Genomic DNA, 18,521 nt, shown 5'->3' with positions numbered 1-18,521 from the left:
GCTGGAGCTGTGAAGCTCTCTAAGGCTATTGTGTGAAGCACAGTGGCACCTGGCAGTTCCAGCGGGCTGTGGGACTGTCACAACAGAGCAGTACCTCCCTGAGTTACTCCTTCACCCGCCCATTGAGCTGTTCAATGCAGTGAAAAGGTTGTTACAGAAGAGGGTCAAAAAAAGCTGGCCACTGTAATTTGAAATCCATGTGTGAGTGACAGGGGCCATCATTGCAGTTGTGAAAAATTTTTTGTCTCCAGGTGCCTCAGCTGGAATTCCAGCCTGGGACTCCCCAGTTCCATGGAGCTGAGTGCACGTGAGTGCCAGGAGGCGCTTGCCTCCATGGGGTGCTCTAGCAGGCCTTTCCTCCTTGCCACACCATGCAGTTGCGTCAGGGTCAAAGGTTTGTCAGCAGCCAAGTGACAGAGGTCAGCCCTATGTGCAGCAAAGGCCTCAGGATGGCACCGACCCTGTGAGTGGCCTGAGCAGTGCCCTGTGGGTGTATGTCAGTGCGATGTTCAGCCAGGCTTCCCAAGGGCCATGGCTGTGCAACTCAGCACACTGGCTCGTCAACAGAGAAACCCTGGCCAAGGATGAGTCTGTTTAAATTCCAAGCACCCTCTAGTAGGTACAACTGGTGATTAGCAACTTTAATGAGAGCTTTAACTCCAGATGCCCTCTCTCCCCTAGGCCCCAGGCTGGCGATACTGCTCTGCCAGGGCTCAACCCTGCACACAGGTTAGGGAGCATGAGCAGAGCCAGTAGCGCATGGCCAGACAACGGGTCTGGGGAAGGCAACAGCTCCATCCTGAGCTAATCGCCCACACAGTTCCTCATGGCACAGATCCGTACAGCACCTAGCACATTTTAAGTATGCTCCATCATACGGCCCCACTTGTGTACCTCTTATCCTCTTAGTGCCTATGCTGATGCTTGTGTACCCCTTCTCTCCAACCTTGCACTCCCCTCCTGCACCCCCTTCTCCCTTTACCCTGTACTCTCCACCTGCACGCCCTTCTCTCTTCACCCCTACACTCCCTTCCTGTGTCCCCTTCTGCCCTAACCCTACACGCCTTCATGGCCCTAGCCCTCTGCACCCCTACCCCATGCAGCACCCTCCAGGTTCTTAGTGCAGCTAGTCTCCTATCTCCAGCGGCTGGATGGAACCAGCCATGCAGCCCATTCTCCTTCTGCCCTTCCTACCAGCCGGCACTCAGATCCCTGCCCACCTGCTGCTGCGGTCCTAGTGCCAGGGAAAGCCTTCTCTGGCTGGGGTCGCTGGACCTATGATCCTGTGGGGTGGGAGGACACTGAGCACTCTGGGCTCCAGCTGACTCTGCTGGGCCCAATCCTAGGGGGTGGGAGGGCACTGATGCTGCTGGGTCCAATCCTGTGCCGCCCACTTTTGTGTCCCCCTGTTCTGCGCCCTGAGTGGCTGCCCCTTTCGCGTCACCCTAGTTACAGCCCTGACTGAGGCCAAGAACTTCACAATAGTGAAACTGAGATTGGACATTTATATGGATATCAAGAATACCCAGAGTTATATTTAATGACAAGAAAAATTGGGAAGGGATATTCATCCTTGTATTTCAGGGCTTAAGCCAGTCTCTAACTAATAGAGAAAAGGATGACACCCATGTGGGGCAGATTTCCCCACATCTGCCTACTGCAGGGTTTGTAAGCATTCCTCTGAAACATCTGCTACTGGCTATGGTCAGAGACAGGAAACCGGGGCTCTGATCATGCAGTGTGTAATGTATGTTGGATTGCTGTGCCTACACAGAGCTGCATCAATGTCAACGGGACTCTGCTTGCAGCAACAACTCACCCATGTGCTCCCCAGAGGAGGATTGGAACCTAATGGTGTAAAACCTTTTGTGTTCTACAAACTTTTGCCATAGATGGAAATGATGGCGTCATTAGGCCTATATATGAACCAGAGTTCTTCCATGTTTAAACTCTGTTCTTCCATGTTTAACTTTAAGTGGCCTCAAAAGCCAAGGACAGAAATTGGAATGTGTAAATAGTCAGTTACCTATTACGACCTTGCTTATAACCAGGTCCTAAGCAATAATGATGAGGTTTGCATGTTTCTAGCTGGAGGAGGGGTAGTAAACTAGAGTAAATAGGACCCAATGATTGTTTAGAGGAATGTTACTAACAAGCTAGATTTATAGCCCTAGAATGATTTAACGGCTTAAATGTATAGACATGTCTTCGGTAGAAAGGGGAGGGGGAGTGGGGGGGGTGATACAGGAGGAGAGAAGGGGGGGCTTAATTGTAAAGTATAAGAAGAGAGAAGCTGCTTTGTTCTGTGTGCTCGATTTGAGATTTGCCTGTCTCCTTGCACCACTTTGAGATCTCAAATAAACCTTTGATTGTTTCTCCACCCCGGTGTGTTTATTGGCGCGAAGCACGCCGGGCAACGAACCCCTGTTGCTTTGCCTCGGGCACCTCTGTGCCAGCAACAGAAACATTTTGCTGTATCTGAATATGCACAAATCTTTTGATACTGACTAAGGCAGAGTCATTCAGAGTTCATTGTAAATTTTTGTCCCAGAAGTCAAAAGGTGTTCTGTGGTCTCTGAGCAGTTGACCTTTGCCCATGAAATCAGGCAGATCACCCATGCCACTTAAGGTCAACTTCCCAACAGAAGAATTTGTATTTCACAGGGCTGTGTTATTGCAGTTTCAAAAAGCAAAATGAAATAACAAATAATTTTTAAAGATAAAATTTCACACAGAAATACAATCTCTGGCTAAACGGAGTCACAGCAGGAAGTGGAGAGAGGGTGGGTGTTTCTATTTTGTTTTTGCCTTTAGCAAAAATTCCAAAGTAAATTCATTATTGTTGGTAAGGCATCTTGAGATCTTCTGATGAAAGAGATTATATAAATGCAAAGGATTGGATTGTTATAATTTTTATTTGGCTGGCTTGGGGCCTAGATTCACAGTACAGGCCTAATGAAGTTTAGCACCTCAGTCTGCTGACTATTTTTAATCTAATCTTTTCATAATTAATAAAGGCCAAAATCATTTTTTTTAAAAAGGGGTCAGGATCAGCAGCAACAGAATGAATCCCACACATCACCCCCCGCACTCCCCCGCACAATTTTCAAGGAGCTACAGTTAAATTCATGGGTGGTGGTGCAGGAGCATGAATAGCAGAGCTTCTACCCAGGCCCGGTGATGGGTGGGGCAAAAGGGGCAATTGCCCAGGGGCCCAGATGGTTTAAAAGGGCCCAGGGGGCCCAGCTGCCGCCAGTGCAGCAGAGATAAGGCTTCCTGCCTGCCCTCACTCTGCACCACACTCGGAAGCAGCCGGGATGGCCCTACAGTCCCAGGGAGGACTTGGAGTCTCCTCACGCTGCCCCCACCCCGAGCGCTGACTCCGGAGCTCCCATTGACCGGGAACTGCAGCCAATGGGAGCTGCGGGGGCAGTGTCTGTGGGCAGCAGTGTGCAGAGATCCTCTGGCCCTCCCTGCCAAGGAGCTGCTGCCAGAGGGGTGTGCCAGTCGCTTTCGGGAGCTGTCCTAGGTAAGCTCCGACCCCCTGACTCCATCCTTCACCCCAACACCATGCCCCAGCCTAGAGCCCCACACCCAAACTCCCTCCCAGAGCCCGCACCCCGCATCCCCTCCTGCACCCAAACTCCCTCCCAGAGCCTGCACCCACTGCTGAAAGTGAGTGAGGGTTGGGGAGAGTGAGCGACAGAGGGAGGAGGGATGGAGTGAGCAGGGGGCAGGGTCTTGGAGAAGGGGCAGGACAGGGGCATGGCCTCAGGGAAGGAGCAGGGTGGGGCAAGGGTCTTTGGGTTTGTGCAGTTAGACAGTTGGCAACTGTACCAAGCAGGCATGTGGAAGCCCTGGCCGTGCTGGAAGAGCGCGCCTAGCAGCGCAGCTGGCAGCTCGCTGGGCACCAGCCAGCATAGGCACAGCACTGCCCAAATGTTAGGCGGACCATGTCCACGCAGGCACGTCTTGGCTGTTCTAGCCTGGGGCCCGGAATTGCTATTGGTGGGCCTGCTTCTGCCTAACCTGTCCATGTAGGTGCCCATTGTGATACCAATCACCACAAATATGTGAGCACCTCCCAAGTAATAAGAGACAAAAATCACAATCACAGTTGGTCAGTGGTCTAATTTTCCTGTTTACTTTCTCCAAAGGCAGTTGGGGATTTTTTTTTTTAAGTTTTAGTAAATTATTTCCTTCTTCACTCCCTCTTCCACTACCCCTTTACTCTCTCATTTTTCTCTCTTTTTTCTCCTCCTCTCTTTTTCCTTGATATTTTAGTGTATTGAATGGAACGCTAAGCCAATGAGTTTCCAGTTGCTGAAACATCCCTGTCGCCTGCTGTCACAAGCTTCACTCTTAAGGATGACATAGCTTCATAGCACCCGCGGGACACAGTTGACAGAGAAGGTCTTATAGTGAGGAGAGAAGAGCTCTCTGAAGTATCTACAGCCATTTCTATGGAATGCCTTTAAGATTAATCCAGACACCTTAAATCTGATCTAGTGCTTTCTAGGGACCCTGTGTAGAGTACAGTGGGTGCTGAAGGTGAGGTACTCTAGCGATTTTGGTATGATTTTTTACCATTCACATGGAAACGTGATGAGAGGTGCTAGCTCATGAATTTTCTCCTGTTTAAAATGGCCACCATCTCCCATTACTGCCAATGGGGCTGAAGTCAGCAAGATGGCTGCTCTTTCTCTATCTTCACGTGGAAATGAGGCTGCCCTGAAAAAAGTGGACTGCCACTTTTCTATGACACTGAAGCCCTGTGCACTGGCAAGATGTCTGCCATTCTATGGTTCAAGGGGCTGGACAGGGTACAGGGACTGTGAGGAGTAGCAGAGACACTGTGAAAGGAGGGTGGGGAGAATGTGGGGAGCAGGAGGCAGATTTAGGGGGTGCAGGGAGATGTGGGGGGGCATGAGGGAGCTGAAGGGGCAGAAGAATGTGGGGGGAAGACAGGAGGGTGGCTGAGGGGGACAGAGGACACTGATGGGGTGGGAGATGGAGGGGCTTGAGTGACAGTTATGGGCTAGATTCTGATACCTTTACTCAAGCTGGGTAGCACTTTACTCCACAAATAGCTCCCTAGACTTCAGTGAGACAATTCCCGGAGTAAGGGACTATTCAGTATGAGTAAGCATATGAGAATCTGGCCTTTAAGGAAGAACAGGCTGAACCCCTGTGCCGTGATACTAGTTGACTTTCTTCTCCTGTATGTGTCAAATCCACTGTAGGAAAGCAGAGAGGATTGCTGAAGGTGAGAACAGCAGCAGAGATGAATCAGGGACTATAAAGGAGGGTCGTGGTGATGCTGATGTCCAGCCCCATCCTGCTCCCTTGAGGCAACTGCAAAGATTTTCATGGTTAATGCAGAAATCTTTGCGGTGATGTGTACTCTGTAGAACACCACTTCAGAAGGAAATTTTCAATAGCTCAAGCCTGGGTCATATCCTGTTCCCAGTAAGCATACAAACTGCCTTTTGACTGCATAGCAAGAGGTCTTCATGCAGAACAGTGGTTGTGTATACAGACTTTAAAGCACTTAGAAATATATCTCATAATGATTATAATTATTACTGATGTAAAATAAGACTGGTGCAGAGTCTAATTGGGCATGAAAGTAAAAATTGATTTTGTAAAACCTACATTTAAAAAAAGCCCCCAAATAATATACTTGGATAAGTAAAGGAAGAGAGAGCAGGAGCTCGATAGAGAAAAAAGTAGTAGAATGCTTCTGCTTGCAAGGGCTTCATATTTAAGAAGCACACAGAATAGAAAATAAAGAGCAAGGTTCTACCAAGAGGAAATTGTCAGCAGCCTTAAGAAATCTCAGGGAAATATGAAATATGCAGTGAGGGTAAGTGGGGGGAGGTCAGGGAAAGCATCTGACATCATCATTCTATAACAATGTAGACATTTTTACGAAAAATTCCTATGGGTTTGTGCCTGCCAGATAGTGTAGGCCTGGAAAAGGTGGTGGCAGAAATTCCAGAATCACTTCTGCAGCACTGGAAAATGCGGCTTATGTGTATGCATGTTGCATTTGCATGCCTGAGACTCTAGCCCACTGTATCTAAATAGTGATCATACTAAAAAAAAAAAAACAAAAACATTTAGTTTATGTGTGGGTAGTGATAAAGGAGGAAGACCAGCCAAAATTAGTTACATGAGTGCAATCTCATATGCACCAGAACAACTGCAGAAACTGACTGCAGAATTCGGCCCAGTGTCCCCAATCACTGTTTAACTAATCTAGTAGGAAAAGGACTGCATTCAGTAAAGCACAGATTGTAATCTGCACATGGCAGATGGGATCTGACTCTTATACAGGAGAATTGTTTTCAACTAGCTGCCCTGTATATATTCATTGCCTAATGATATTCACAATATTCTAGAAAAACTCTCTGGACCAGCTCCACTGAAATCAGTGAAGCTTTGCTGGTTTGCAACAGCTGAGGATCTGGTGCTTTACATTTTACCTTTATAAATCTGTCTAGGATATTAAACGAAGTGTGGGAGACAACATTTAGGCCCTGATTCAAGAAAACGATCACAATCTTAACTTTAAGAACATGCTTAAATGGGATTGTAACACAGGGTTAAAATTAAGTGCATGTTTAAGCACCCATCCTAAAGAGGATGCTCTGCTAAACCAGGGCCTTATTCTGTAGCCACACTGAGAAATATTACAGCATTGCTAGTAGTATTGTTGTAGTTACATTTGAGAAAGTCAGTCAGTTCTAATTTTTTTTTATTTACTTTTTCACTCAATTTTTTTTCTATTTGAGCTGAAATTTCTCTTGTTGGGTTGGTTAACTCCTGAATTAAAAACAGCATATGTTGACAATTACAGTAACTCCCCACTTAACGTCCTCTCGCTTAATGTTTTTTTGATCTTACGTTCCTGCTCAATTACAGAACATGCTCCATTTAAAGTTATGCAATGCTTCGCTATAACCTCGTTTGGCTACCTGCTTTGTCCAAGCTGGTACCCCCCGCATCAGCTCCCCTACGCCCCTCCCTCCCCCCAGCACCTCCCGCCCTCCAGCAGACCCCACGGATCAGCGCCTTCCACTCCTCCCCCTGTCTCCTGCCCGTGACAATCAGCTGCGGCGTTCAAGAGGGAGGGGGAGAAGCGAGGACTCAGTGCGCAGGCTCCCCCTCCCTCCTGAATGCCGCAAACCAGCTGATTGCCGCAGGCAGGAGGCAGGGAAGGGAGGGGGGAGGAGTGAGGACACCGCGTGCTGAGTAAAGGGGGGGGAAAGAAGAGGCGGGTTAAGGGTGGGGGCTTGGGGGAAGGGGTGGTGTGGGCGGGCTGAGAGTTGAGCCCCCTGCCCCTGGTGCTTGCAGAGTAGGGGAAACTGCTGCTGCTGCTGTGCAACGTGCTTCTCCTAGCCCACAGCACCTTCAGCCTCCTTGCCTGCCTCATTATCTCCAGTACCAGTGGGCTGTGCCTGTGTGGGGTAAGGCAGGGGCACCTCCCAACTATAGTACTGTACTGTACTGCATGGCAAAAAAAAAAAAATTCCCTGGAACCTAATCCCACCCGTTTACATTCATTCTTATGGGGAAATTGGATTCGCTTAACATCGTTTCACTCAAAGTCGCATTTTTCAGGAACAGAACTATAACGTTAAGTGAGGAGTTACTGTATGTGATCCCAACTTGAATATAAGTCAAGAGCTTGACAGGTTAAAACAGATACTTTTTAGTTATTTGTGTAGAATGGAACATATTGTGTCATCAATTTTTAAGCAGAAGTCCCCACTGAAATCAGTCAGTTCTGTCTAAAAAACGATGGTGTGCTGTAGCCTAGGAAGCTCTTAGCCATTTAAAATTAAACATTTCCGTCTTTGAAAGCATTAATTCAGCTTTAAGGAGCATGTTGTTCACAGATCTTTATAGCCCAGAGGAATGTGAAAGAAAATACAAATAAAATTACCATAAATAAAATGGATGCAACGTTCACTAGATAGCCAGGCATACGGTCTCTCCAGGTTAACTTCTCCTTTTCATCCTGTTGCAAAACACAAAGGTCAAGACAAGCATTAGAGAACTGATGAATTTTAGAACTGGGAAAAGGTGAATTTTAGAACTGGGAAAAAAGAAAAGGAAAAAGCTCAATTAAAAATATTATTGATTTCTCCTTCTCCCCATTTATATTTTTGAGTTTGAAAATTTCAACATAATTTTGAAATTCAAAAATTTTCAACCATCTCTAAAATGGGTAGAAAAATGGGAGGAGGGGAAGGGAGAATTTCTCTCAAATTTTGTTGCATATCCCGCCTGAATTTCAAAATCTGAAATGTGAAAAATTTCAACCAGCTTCTACTGAATTTCAAAGTCTTAATAGAAAGCTTTAAAGTTAACCCAAAACAATTTTAGAAGTAAGTACTTTTATTAAAAAACAAAACAAAAACAAACCCCACAACCTTGTTTCTTGTAAGGGTGCAGAAGAGTGATGATTTAGGTGAGAAACCATAATAAGAAAGAGTGTTTATCACCAGTTACTTCAGATGTCTCCTGTAAGGTTTCCTTCATCCAACATGGCTGTTATACAACTGAACCTTCTCAGTGTTAAAATAACCATCTGACTATTCACAATCACACTGTAAAGTATTCAGAAGCATCTTCTACTTTCTATTTATGACACATTTGTTTACATCCTGTGTTGCTATATGCTCTTCATATTGTTCCAGAACCGCAGCTGGGGTAAATCTCTTCGCTCCATTGACTTCAACTGAGCTTTGCTGATTTATACCAGCTGGGGATTTAGCCCAGTTGGAAGATTAAACATTTTTAGGTGAAATTCTGGCTCCATTGAAGTCAATAGGAATTTTGCCATTGACTTCATTGGGGTCAGAATTTCACCCCTTGCTGTATTCCAGGCATCCCAGACTCTCTCATGGCATCTGGTTCAAAGATCAGAGAAATAATGAAGGCAAGCCCTATTTATAGAGGGCTCAGATGACTTTTCAACTGGGTGCAAAAGGTAGCTCCCTCCACCTGATACCTATCAGTGAAAAATAATGGCGCATTATTGCCCTCAAATAAACCCAATTCCCTGCTCTTAAAATGAAAAATAAAATGTTTTCATATGAAAAGAATTTTTAAAATTGATTTACATGAAACATGTAATTTCCACCCCTCAAAAATGGTTATTAAAAAAATAAGATCACAATGGTTAAGTTAAAGCAAAAATATGCAATTGAATTAACTGTGAATTCAAAATCAGCTGCTGTTCTCATTAGTCTTAACATCTGTGCTACACAATGGGGCCAGATTCTGTCCTTTTTTTATGCTGGTATAAATCAAGTGTAACTCCATCAAAGTCAAGAGCTTATATGGAGATTTATATGAAGGTAAATGAGAAGCTCAAATAAGCCTTTTTTTTTTTTTTTTAAGGCACTGTGATCCTGAGAAGAATACTTTTCTGACAAGAAATTACTGGGAGGCATTATGCCCTTCAAAGGCAAAAGCGCTTCCTGAGATGGTAAGGAAAGCGTGGAATTTGCTGTACTTCTACAATAGGTGTAAGCATCACTTTTCTGGTGGTGCCTGCTCGGGTGCAGGAATTGGAAGAGGCATCATCCTGTGCCCACTCTGGTTAGAAATGTCCCACCAGTGCTTTTAACACTGCAGGAGGAGTGTATACACACACACAGCTTCACTTCTCAAGCAGTCAAATTAAGGGTGTCTCTTGCATGGGTGTGCTGAGAGGACAGGACCATAGCAAACTCAAGGAGAAGCAGGCCCCAAGTATAGAGAACATAAATATCTGAGTCCACCTTTTAGCCAGAAGGCAACTTTAAAAAGTGTTTCTGGGAAAGCACAGATGCATTTCATTTTCTTTTGGCATTTACCACTCAGCAGTTATACAGGACATAAAAAGTTCTACGCTACTACACTTTGAAAAGGCATGAAGGACACCACGTCAAACTACTTCACTAGGGAAAAAATACTAAGGAAGCAAAACAGTAGAATGAGTTAATACTAGCCAAAACAGTTAAGGGAAATAAGGAAAGCTTTTATAACAATATCAAGGAAAAGAGAGAAAACTAACTCATATAGGAGGCAGTGAATGAAAATTCAAAAATGACTGAGACACAACTTCTTTTTTAAATCTGTCAAACAAAAAGACTTTTGGACAATTAGAATGCAGTATGACCCAGCCCAAACATTAATAAGTCAGGAGTAGTATCCCCCGACCCCCAAATCATACGATTGGCTTAAAAATCATGAGATTTCAAAAATATAATAAAGTTGGGGTTCTTTTTATTTGCCGTTTAGTTCACATTTTAAAGCTTTTTCTGCACAACCATGAGGTCAAGAGATTTTATTTTATTTTACAAAAAAAGCTGAGATTCTCACATAAATCACTTGAGTTCAGGAGTCAAGAAAAACAAGAGAATAAAATCTCAAGAGATGGTGAGAAAGTGAGGAAGACCTTTAAAAACAGCTATTGATAAAGAGCAGGTAAGGGAATATAAAGGAAAATTGAATATATCCAAAACATCTGGTTTTCAAAAGTGGCTAGTGATTTTGGGTGACTCAATTTTTGGGTTCCTAACCTGACACCTTTTTAAGGGTCCCACTTATCAAAACATGTTGAGCACCGTCAAAAATCAAGTGTGTCTCAAGGTGGGTATCTAAAAAGTGGAGGCACCCAAAGTCAACAGTCACATTTGAAATTTTGGACTTGTAAGCCCTTATTTTGACATTTAAATAAATGACCTCTTTTACTAGCGCAATACATCCCAGCAGCTCACAGTGACCTCAATGAGAATTGCTGGGTGTTCAGTACTTTTCAAAATCCAGGCCACTTATTTAAGGGTTGAAATATGGATTTAGAAGTATAACCAATTCTAAAAACCTTGGCCAATTCTAAAAATCTCGGCTGCACCCCAGAGATATCAACTCACTGAACAGGGAGAAAATAGTCCCTCTCTACATATCCCTCATCTGACTACACCTGGAACATTGTGTTCAGTTCTGTGCACCATGCTAGCAATAAGATATTGCCAAACTGGAAGGAGTTCAGAGAAATGCAAGAAATATGTTTAGGGAGCTGGAGGGACTGATTTATGAAGAAAGATTAAAATAGTCAGATATGGATGCCTTGTCTAAATGATGTCTAAGGGAGAAGGATATGATAAGCCCTATGAACATTTGAAGGGTGTAAACACCAATAAAAGAAATAATCTATTTAAGATAGTACAAGGGAATAGGATTAATGGGATGAAATTAGAAGAAGGAAAACTTAACCTGAAAAATCAAGAAAAATGTCTTGACAGTGAGATCTTTTAGGCTGCAAAACAGACTTTCAAGGGAAGTGGTGGAAGTCCCATTGCTTAAACCATTTAAAGCTAATCTCAACTGATACCAATCTTTCTCTAGATTCCAATATTCTAGGATTTCATCCTCTTCCTACATTAAAAGGAAATCGGTATTGTCTCTTACTCTTAAAATCCACTTCATGCTCCCCTGTGTGAGTTGGCGCTCCTGGTTGTTAGACGTGTGGCTTGTAGAATGCAGAAAGGTCAAGAATCTGCAGGATTAGCCAGTAATACCCAGAAATCGTGTCCATCTGAGTAATGGTACAGACTCTGTGGCTCTTTCAGCTCTCCAGCACCAACTCCATGACTTGCCCAACTGCCATTATGCCACTGGATGCCTCCTCATGTGACCCCTGGCAATGGGGATCATTCAGCACCTGGGGAAGTTACTGCTTCTCTGGGCAGCAGCAGTTGCTAAGCCTGTGGCCAGCATAACTGCCGTGGTCTATTCCCCAACACTTCACACTCTTGTCTGCATTGCCCCAATTCCTCACGTACAATACGTTGTGGGGTCAGAATGCCATCTAGTCATCTTTCTCATCTGTGTGCCTCCTCCCCTCTACTTTGCATGGATTTACCATGATTTTGCTCCTCTCTACAGCATGCAATGAGCTTTGGGCTCATATTTGCACCTATGAGAAGCAAGAATGTATTTTGTCAAGATACTACTGAATTATTAGACAAAGGAGTCAACTTACATGGCACATTCCATTAAAGAAAATCGGTACCACAAATTTTATCAATATATTGTGATAGAAAGTAGAATGTTAATACTTCTTACAGCACTTGCAAGTTATTATTATCTTCTTTGAGCAAAATCTGTGAGTTCAGTTGCTGTTTTATAATACACCTGATTTTATTCTCTGGCAATAGTGCCATCTAGCCATTAAAAGACTGTACTGTAAAGTACCAGTGTGATAGACATGGCAATTTCCTCCAATATTTTTGGGAGTTCTTACTGTATTAAGTCTATGTATCATTGTATTTAATTCCACAGGGGAGGGTAAACACAGCCCTCCAGAAACCAAGAACCGGCGGGGCAGGAGTTGATTAGGCAAATTCACTCAGGTTTGAACCCAAGAGGTACCTGCAAAGGCTCATATACACTGGTTTAAACTGGATTCTCTGGAAACCAACAGACTAAGAAAGGGCTTTTGGATAAATAGCCTGAGGTTAAACTGACTCTGGGCCTTCTTTCTGATATAGCAAATGGATAGAACCTTCTGTCCGGGGGGGGGGGGGACAATCCTTCCTGGGAAGGGTTGGAAGGACTGACACCGACCAGAACTCCAAAAAAGGAGTTGGGGTGACCTCTGGTAAGCTTATTATCATGAGGGTAGGTTCTTTTATTGTTTTGAATATGTTTTCTCTGTAATGCTTTCACCTTAAGAATAAGTGTGCTTGCTTATAAAGAGCTGTGCGGTATGTTATAATTCCTTTAAAGTGTAAGCAAAGCACAGATGCTGGCCTGGTTAGGCAGCTTGGCTTGGGGGCAGGGCTGGCTCCAGGCACCAGCCGACCAAGCACGTGCTTGGGGCGGCACCTTAGAAGGGGCAGCCAATGTTGGGGTGGCGGGGGGTGCTCGTGGTGTTTTTGTTTTTTGTTTTTTGTTTTTGTTCGGCGGGGCGGCGCTCGAGGGGTTTTTTTTGTTTGTTTCGGCGGGGCAACGCTCCGGGGGTTTGGCCGTCCCGGCGCGGCGCTCGGGGGAGGGCGGGGGTTTGGCCGGCCCGGCAAGGTGCTCGGGGGGGGCGGGGGTTTGGCCGGCCCAGCGAGGTGCTCCGGGGGTTTGGGCGGCCTGGCCTGGCCCGGCGCTCGGGGGGGGTTGGGCGGCGCCGCGCTCCGGGGGTTTTGGCGGCTTGGGGGGCGGGGGTTTGAGCGGCCTGGTGCTCCGGGGGTTTGGGCGGCCCGGCGCGGTGCTGGGGTGGGGGGGTCGGCGGCGCAGCGCGGGGCTGGACGGGGGGTGTTACGGCGGGGCGGCGCTCTTCTTTTTTGCCTGGGGCGGCAAAAAAGTTGGAGCCGGCCCTGCTTGGGGGGAATAACACAGTGTAGGCAGGGAACTGTGCTGCCTGGAAAAAACATGGTTAGGAGGGAGAAAGACATGGGTCTCTACCCAAAAGAGATGGTGGCTGAGATGCTGGAAGACTAGAGTGGATGCCCTCGAGGGACAGAAGGGTAATACAGGTGCATATGACATGAAGTGTGACAACCGTAAGTACCTTTTCTATGATCAAAATGATATAGTAGCCTTCGATAGAAGGTAAGTGCATTTCACTCTAAAAGTATGGAATGTAGAGATTTCTACCATGTTATGGCATGTACTGTACAGAAGCCTGTATCCTCCTGTGATGGAGTGGAGTAGGCCCAAAGGCCCCCTGCTGGAGGCCTCAGGGTTCTGCAACTCCCATCCCAGGAAAGGAGCAGTGGAGAGGACCTCCAAACAGGCCAGAGTGCCTGCAGGGGAAGCAGCCAATCAGGGTCCAGGAAGGCCATATAAAAAGAGCTTCAGAGGAGAGCAGTAGTCAGTTGCTGCTTGAAACAGGAGAAGAAAGGACTGCAGACCTGGCTGCCTGGAAGAGCAGCAAGGCCATGGATGGTTTGCTAGCAGGGATCGGGGAAGCAGTGAGGGAACTCCTGGCGGGTTGCTAGGACTGAGTAGAGACTGAGCCTGGGGAGGGCTGCAGGAAGATAGTGTCTCCAGGGAGGAAGCCATGGGGATACAGCCCCATACCAGGGCTGGACTACTTAAAGACCACAGCCCAGGGAGGGCTAGAAAGAGACACCATCAGAGGGGTACTGAGATAGGCCCCGGTGGACTGTATATCCTGGAAGGGTTTGGTGCTCAGGCAGACAGTGTGACTCGTCAGGAGCGCTGTGTCGCTGACAAACCCACCTGAGAACCCCCGAAAGGGGTTACCAGAACTAAAGAACACAGACACACACAACCAGAAGGGGGCACTTGCGAAAGGTGGGTGCCAACCTTGTTACACCTCCATGACCAGTGATGCACTCTACACTGCCTGTGTTTCAGATGTTGTTTAGCTCACAAGTATTTCATTATATTATTTATTTCTATTTAACCACAAGAGAACACCTCTACAAAGCGCTAACTGCCAGCCATGCTAATTCAGCTTGCACATGGAGTACAATGACACACTTTCTCTCTTGTGCATCTTCACTTATAACTAAGAACCCACAGTTCAGATTCTTCATGCAGATGCACTTATGGAATCCAATTGACTTCAGTGGACTTTCACAGTGATACTTGACCGAAACTTAGCAAATGCTTCACAGGGAAGAACAGAGTCCAGCTCCCTCTCTCTTGGCTCTCCTTGCTCCCGCCAACCTGACACAAGCAGAAAGCAATAAAATCATACTTCTGTTGCCAAGTCAATATGTTTTACTTTGAATGCATCCACAGGGCAGAGCTGTTGAGTATGAAAGTGCCATTTTTATATGATCACTTGCCAGAGTGGAAAGATATCTTAAATTCTGCAGAAATTATGTTTGGTTTCAAAACAAGCATCTGAAAATGAGAGTTCTGGTTACAAATAGTGTCCTCACTCCCCAGGAAATAGCTGGCGGCCAGCACGACCCTGTGGCCTGCGCCACATCCTGCAGCTCCCATTGTCCGGGAACAGCGAACTGCGGCCACTGGGAGCTGCGGGTGGCCGTGCCTGCAGACGGTCATTGTAAACAAGCTGTCTCGCCGCCTGCCAGCAGATTACCCTGATGGGCCACATGCCGAAGGTTGCTGACCCCTGATCTACTCTGGTCTTCTGCATAATGCATGCCCCAGGACTTCCCTGAATTAATTCCTGCTTCAAGTCCAATACTTCCGGTTGCACTAGAGAATATCATTTAGAAAAAACACCAAAACTTGATATTAAAATCTCCAATAGTGAAAAATCCACCACAGCCCTTGGTAAGATGTTCCAATGGTAAATTACCATACTGTTAAAATGTCACACCTTATTTCTAGATTGAATTTTTCTAGCTTCAACTTCCAGCCACTGGCTCAGTCTGCTAGATCAGTGGTTCTCAAACTTTAGCAACCTGAGGACCCCCATTTTGATTTAAAAATTTTCACGGACCCCCAAGCCAGCTTCTAATTTTCCCCGGGGGTGCTCAACTCCCACTCAGCCCCAGGCCCCATCCCACCTCTTCCTGACCTCGCTCCACCCCTACCCCTCCTCTTCCCCACCTCTTTCTGCCCCCTCCCCTGAGTGCACCCTGTCCCTGCTCCTCCCCGTCCCTCCTAGTGCCTCCTGCACGCTGCTGAACAGCTGTTCCGTGGCATGCAGGAGGCACTGGGAGGGAGGGGGAGGAGTTAATCAGCGGGGCTGGTGGACCTGGACATGACTTCTGGACCCCCTGGAGTCGGACATGACACGCAGGCCATCTGGAGCCAGACATGACTCGCGGACCCCTGAAGTACCCTCGCGGACCAGGTTGAGAACTGCTGTGCTAGATTGAAGAGCCCTCTGTTATCAAATTTCTGTTCCCCATGGAGGTACTTAGAGATTAATCAGATCACCTCTTAAACTTCTCTTTGATAAGCAAAATAGATTGAGCTGCTTGAGTCTACCGGTATAAAGCAGGGGTTCTCAAACTGGGAGTTGGGACCCCTCAGGGGGTCGCGAGCTTATTACATGGGGGGGGGGGCATGAGCTGTCTGCCTCCACCCCAAACCCTGCTTTGCCTCCAGCATTTATAATAGTGTTGAATATAAAAAATGAGTTTTTAATTTATAAGGGGGGGTTGCACTCAGAGGCTTTCTATGTAAAAGGAGTCACCAGTACAAAAGTTTGAGAACCGCTGCTATAAGGCTTGTTCTTCGCTCTAACCATACTAGTGGCTCTTTGAACCCTCTCCAATTTTGTTAGGTGGAGGATGCCCACCACATGCATGCAGAGTAGTATACCTTGATGAATACCAGTGCTGACTGCTAGTATTGCAGCAACAAAGGAGATGCATAGAATGTCTATACTACAAAAAAAAAAAAAAAAAAAAAAAACATGGCCCAGAGTGTCAGAGCCCAGGTTAATTGACTTGGCTCAAGATGCTCAGGCTATGGTGCTAAAAATTGCAGTGTAGACATTCAGGCTTGGGCTCTGAGACCCTGCCCCTTCATGGAGTTTCAGAGCCCAGGCTCCAGCCCAACCCTGAATGTCTAAACTGCAATTTTTAGCCCTGCAGCCCAAGCCTTGTGAGTCCAAATTGGCTGACCCAGGACAGCCGTGGTCATCCCATGCATCTTTTATTGCAGTGTAGACATAGTCCCTGATATTGTATCCAGAGCACACTTCATGGGTTCCTCACTAAGCAACATAGTCACATCCACCCCATTTAATAAGGTGTTGAGCATTGCTACTTTCCACAGGTGCTTGAAACTGGAGTAAGCTGCACCATGGAAAACTGTGGCTATTATTGGTTTTGCCTATACTCTAGGGGTTTTACCAGAGCAGTTATATTGGTGGCTGGCTACCAATGATAAAAATTCCCAGGATGCACAAGGCCTCAGAATCCCATTATTATGCCCCCCAGTCATTCAATTGCTCTACACTGTCAGATACCCTTTGTTTTAAGAAGTTTTAGGCAAGTATTGCAAACAACTCTACTCTCAGTTTTTAATATCAAAAGGTTTCACCACACCTGTTCTTGTACTTCACCTTTTAAAGATATATTTAGTTAATTCAACTCAATTTAATTCTTATGGAAATGACAATGTTTCTTAATTCTGTCATATTTAACTCTTGCTTTAGCTTTGACTTATGTATGCACTTTTACCATCATGTGTGTAGGCCACTTAGCAAACATTATTGCATAAATAGCATAAGAGTAAAGTGTCTGGTCTTCAAAATACGACATAAAATCAGCTTCTTGATATTTGCATATGGATTGGGTGCAAACATGCAGCTTTGTTTTTATTGTGACAATAGTTTAACGTATGGCTTGTATGCATTATTTATATAGACCAGAAGCAGTTCAGAACATTACCAGAAACCCACTATTTAAGGAAACAATAGGGTTACATCTGCTGTCATAAATATGCATTAGGTTTATTAATTTTCTTTGAAGGTGATTAATAAATCATGAAGATCCTGATCCTGAGATGAGCTAAGGGCCAGGTTTGCAAAGGTATTTAGGCACCTAGTGGGATTTTCCAAGACATCTAAGCAGATAAGGGGCCTAACTCTCCTTGCCATTGTGTTAAACCCACTAGACACCAATCTGCATCTTTAAGTTCCTGAATACCTCTGTCAATCTGGTGCTGAGAACCTACAGCTCCCATTTAAGTCAATGCAAGTCAAGGTTGCTCAGCCCCTATTAACATCAGGCCCTTTAAGACATAACTGAATATATATTAAAAGCTTTTATATATGTTTTGTAGACACCACAGTGATGATTCATGCGGACCATATAGCACAGCATAAAAACAATCCATTCATGAACAGAAAAACACGTAAAATGGAGGTAATGATACTTACCTCCTTTGTAAAGTGCTTTGAGATGAAAAGCTCTGCATAAGAGCGACACATTGTTAGCACTACTATCATTATTATTCTAATATCTCAGAAAACTAGATGAAAATCCCACACACTAAACAATAAAGGAACTTTAAAGCTGTAAAAAGAGATAACCGTAAATCTGTTCTCTTTGTGTATGGATGGCCCCTTTCTACTGTTCTGGCAGTGTGAAAGTGATGCAAAGCATCAATTACACTTACACTTACTTTACCAAAAGTTTGCACTACTTGAATGATGTCAAAGAATGAGACTAGGCGCTGCAACTGGGAACATTGCCCTCAGTGCCCACTCAGGATCTTTCAATTGATTACTCAGACCAGATTATTTCAGAGAAATGCTCCTTCATGGAATCTATCTTATTAACTCTTTTACAGAGTGAAAACAACTTCTTTCATCTCTTGATTTCATGCCCACTTTGGGTCTATATAGATGTATTTTTTCCACATTCAGGAGGCCCTAGCTCTCCTCCTGAAACTCGGCTGTACTTCCTGGTGCAAGTGCAATTTCCTGGTGCAAGTGCTGGAGGAACCAACTAGGGGCAGAGCTCTTCTTAACCTGCTGCTCACAAACAGGGAAGAATTAGTAGGGGAAGCAAAAGTGGATGGGAACCTGGGAGGCAGTGACCATGAGATGGTCGAGTTCAGGATCC

At 45.5% G+C, this 18,521-nt stretch overlaps 1 protein-coding gene across 1 annotated transcript in view; it reads right to left on the bottom strand.

Annotated features, from left to right (window-relative positions):
• The window catches only part of ANO2 (anoctamin 2), a 301,983-nt gene that overhangs the window by 48,932 nt on the left and 234,530 nt on the right, over nt 1-18,521 (bottom strand). The window contains 1 exon segment of the mRNA XM_026652275.1: nt 7,952-8,026. Within this exon segment, the coding sequence (XP_026508060.1) occupies nt 7,952-8,026 (75 nt within the window).

The sequence above is a fragment of the Terrapene carolina genome, unplaced genomic scaffold (assembly GCF_002925995.2).
Source record: "Terrapene carolina triunguis isolate 2854851 unplaced genomic scaffold, T_m_triunguis-2.0 Scaffold112, whole genome shotgun sequence".
In the NCBI taxonomy this organism is placed as follows: Eukaryota; Metazoa; Chordata; order Testudines; family Emydidae; genus Terrapene; species Terrapene triunguis.
This window is presented reverse-complemented; position numbering and strand designations above follow the sequence as displayed.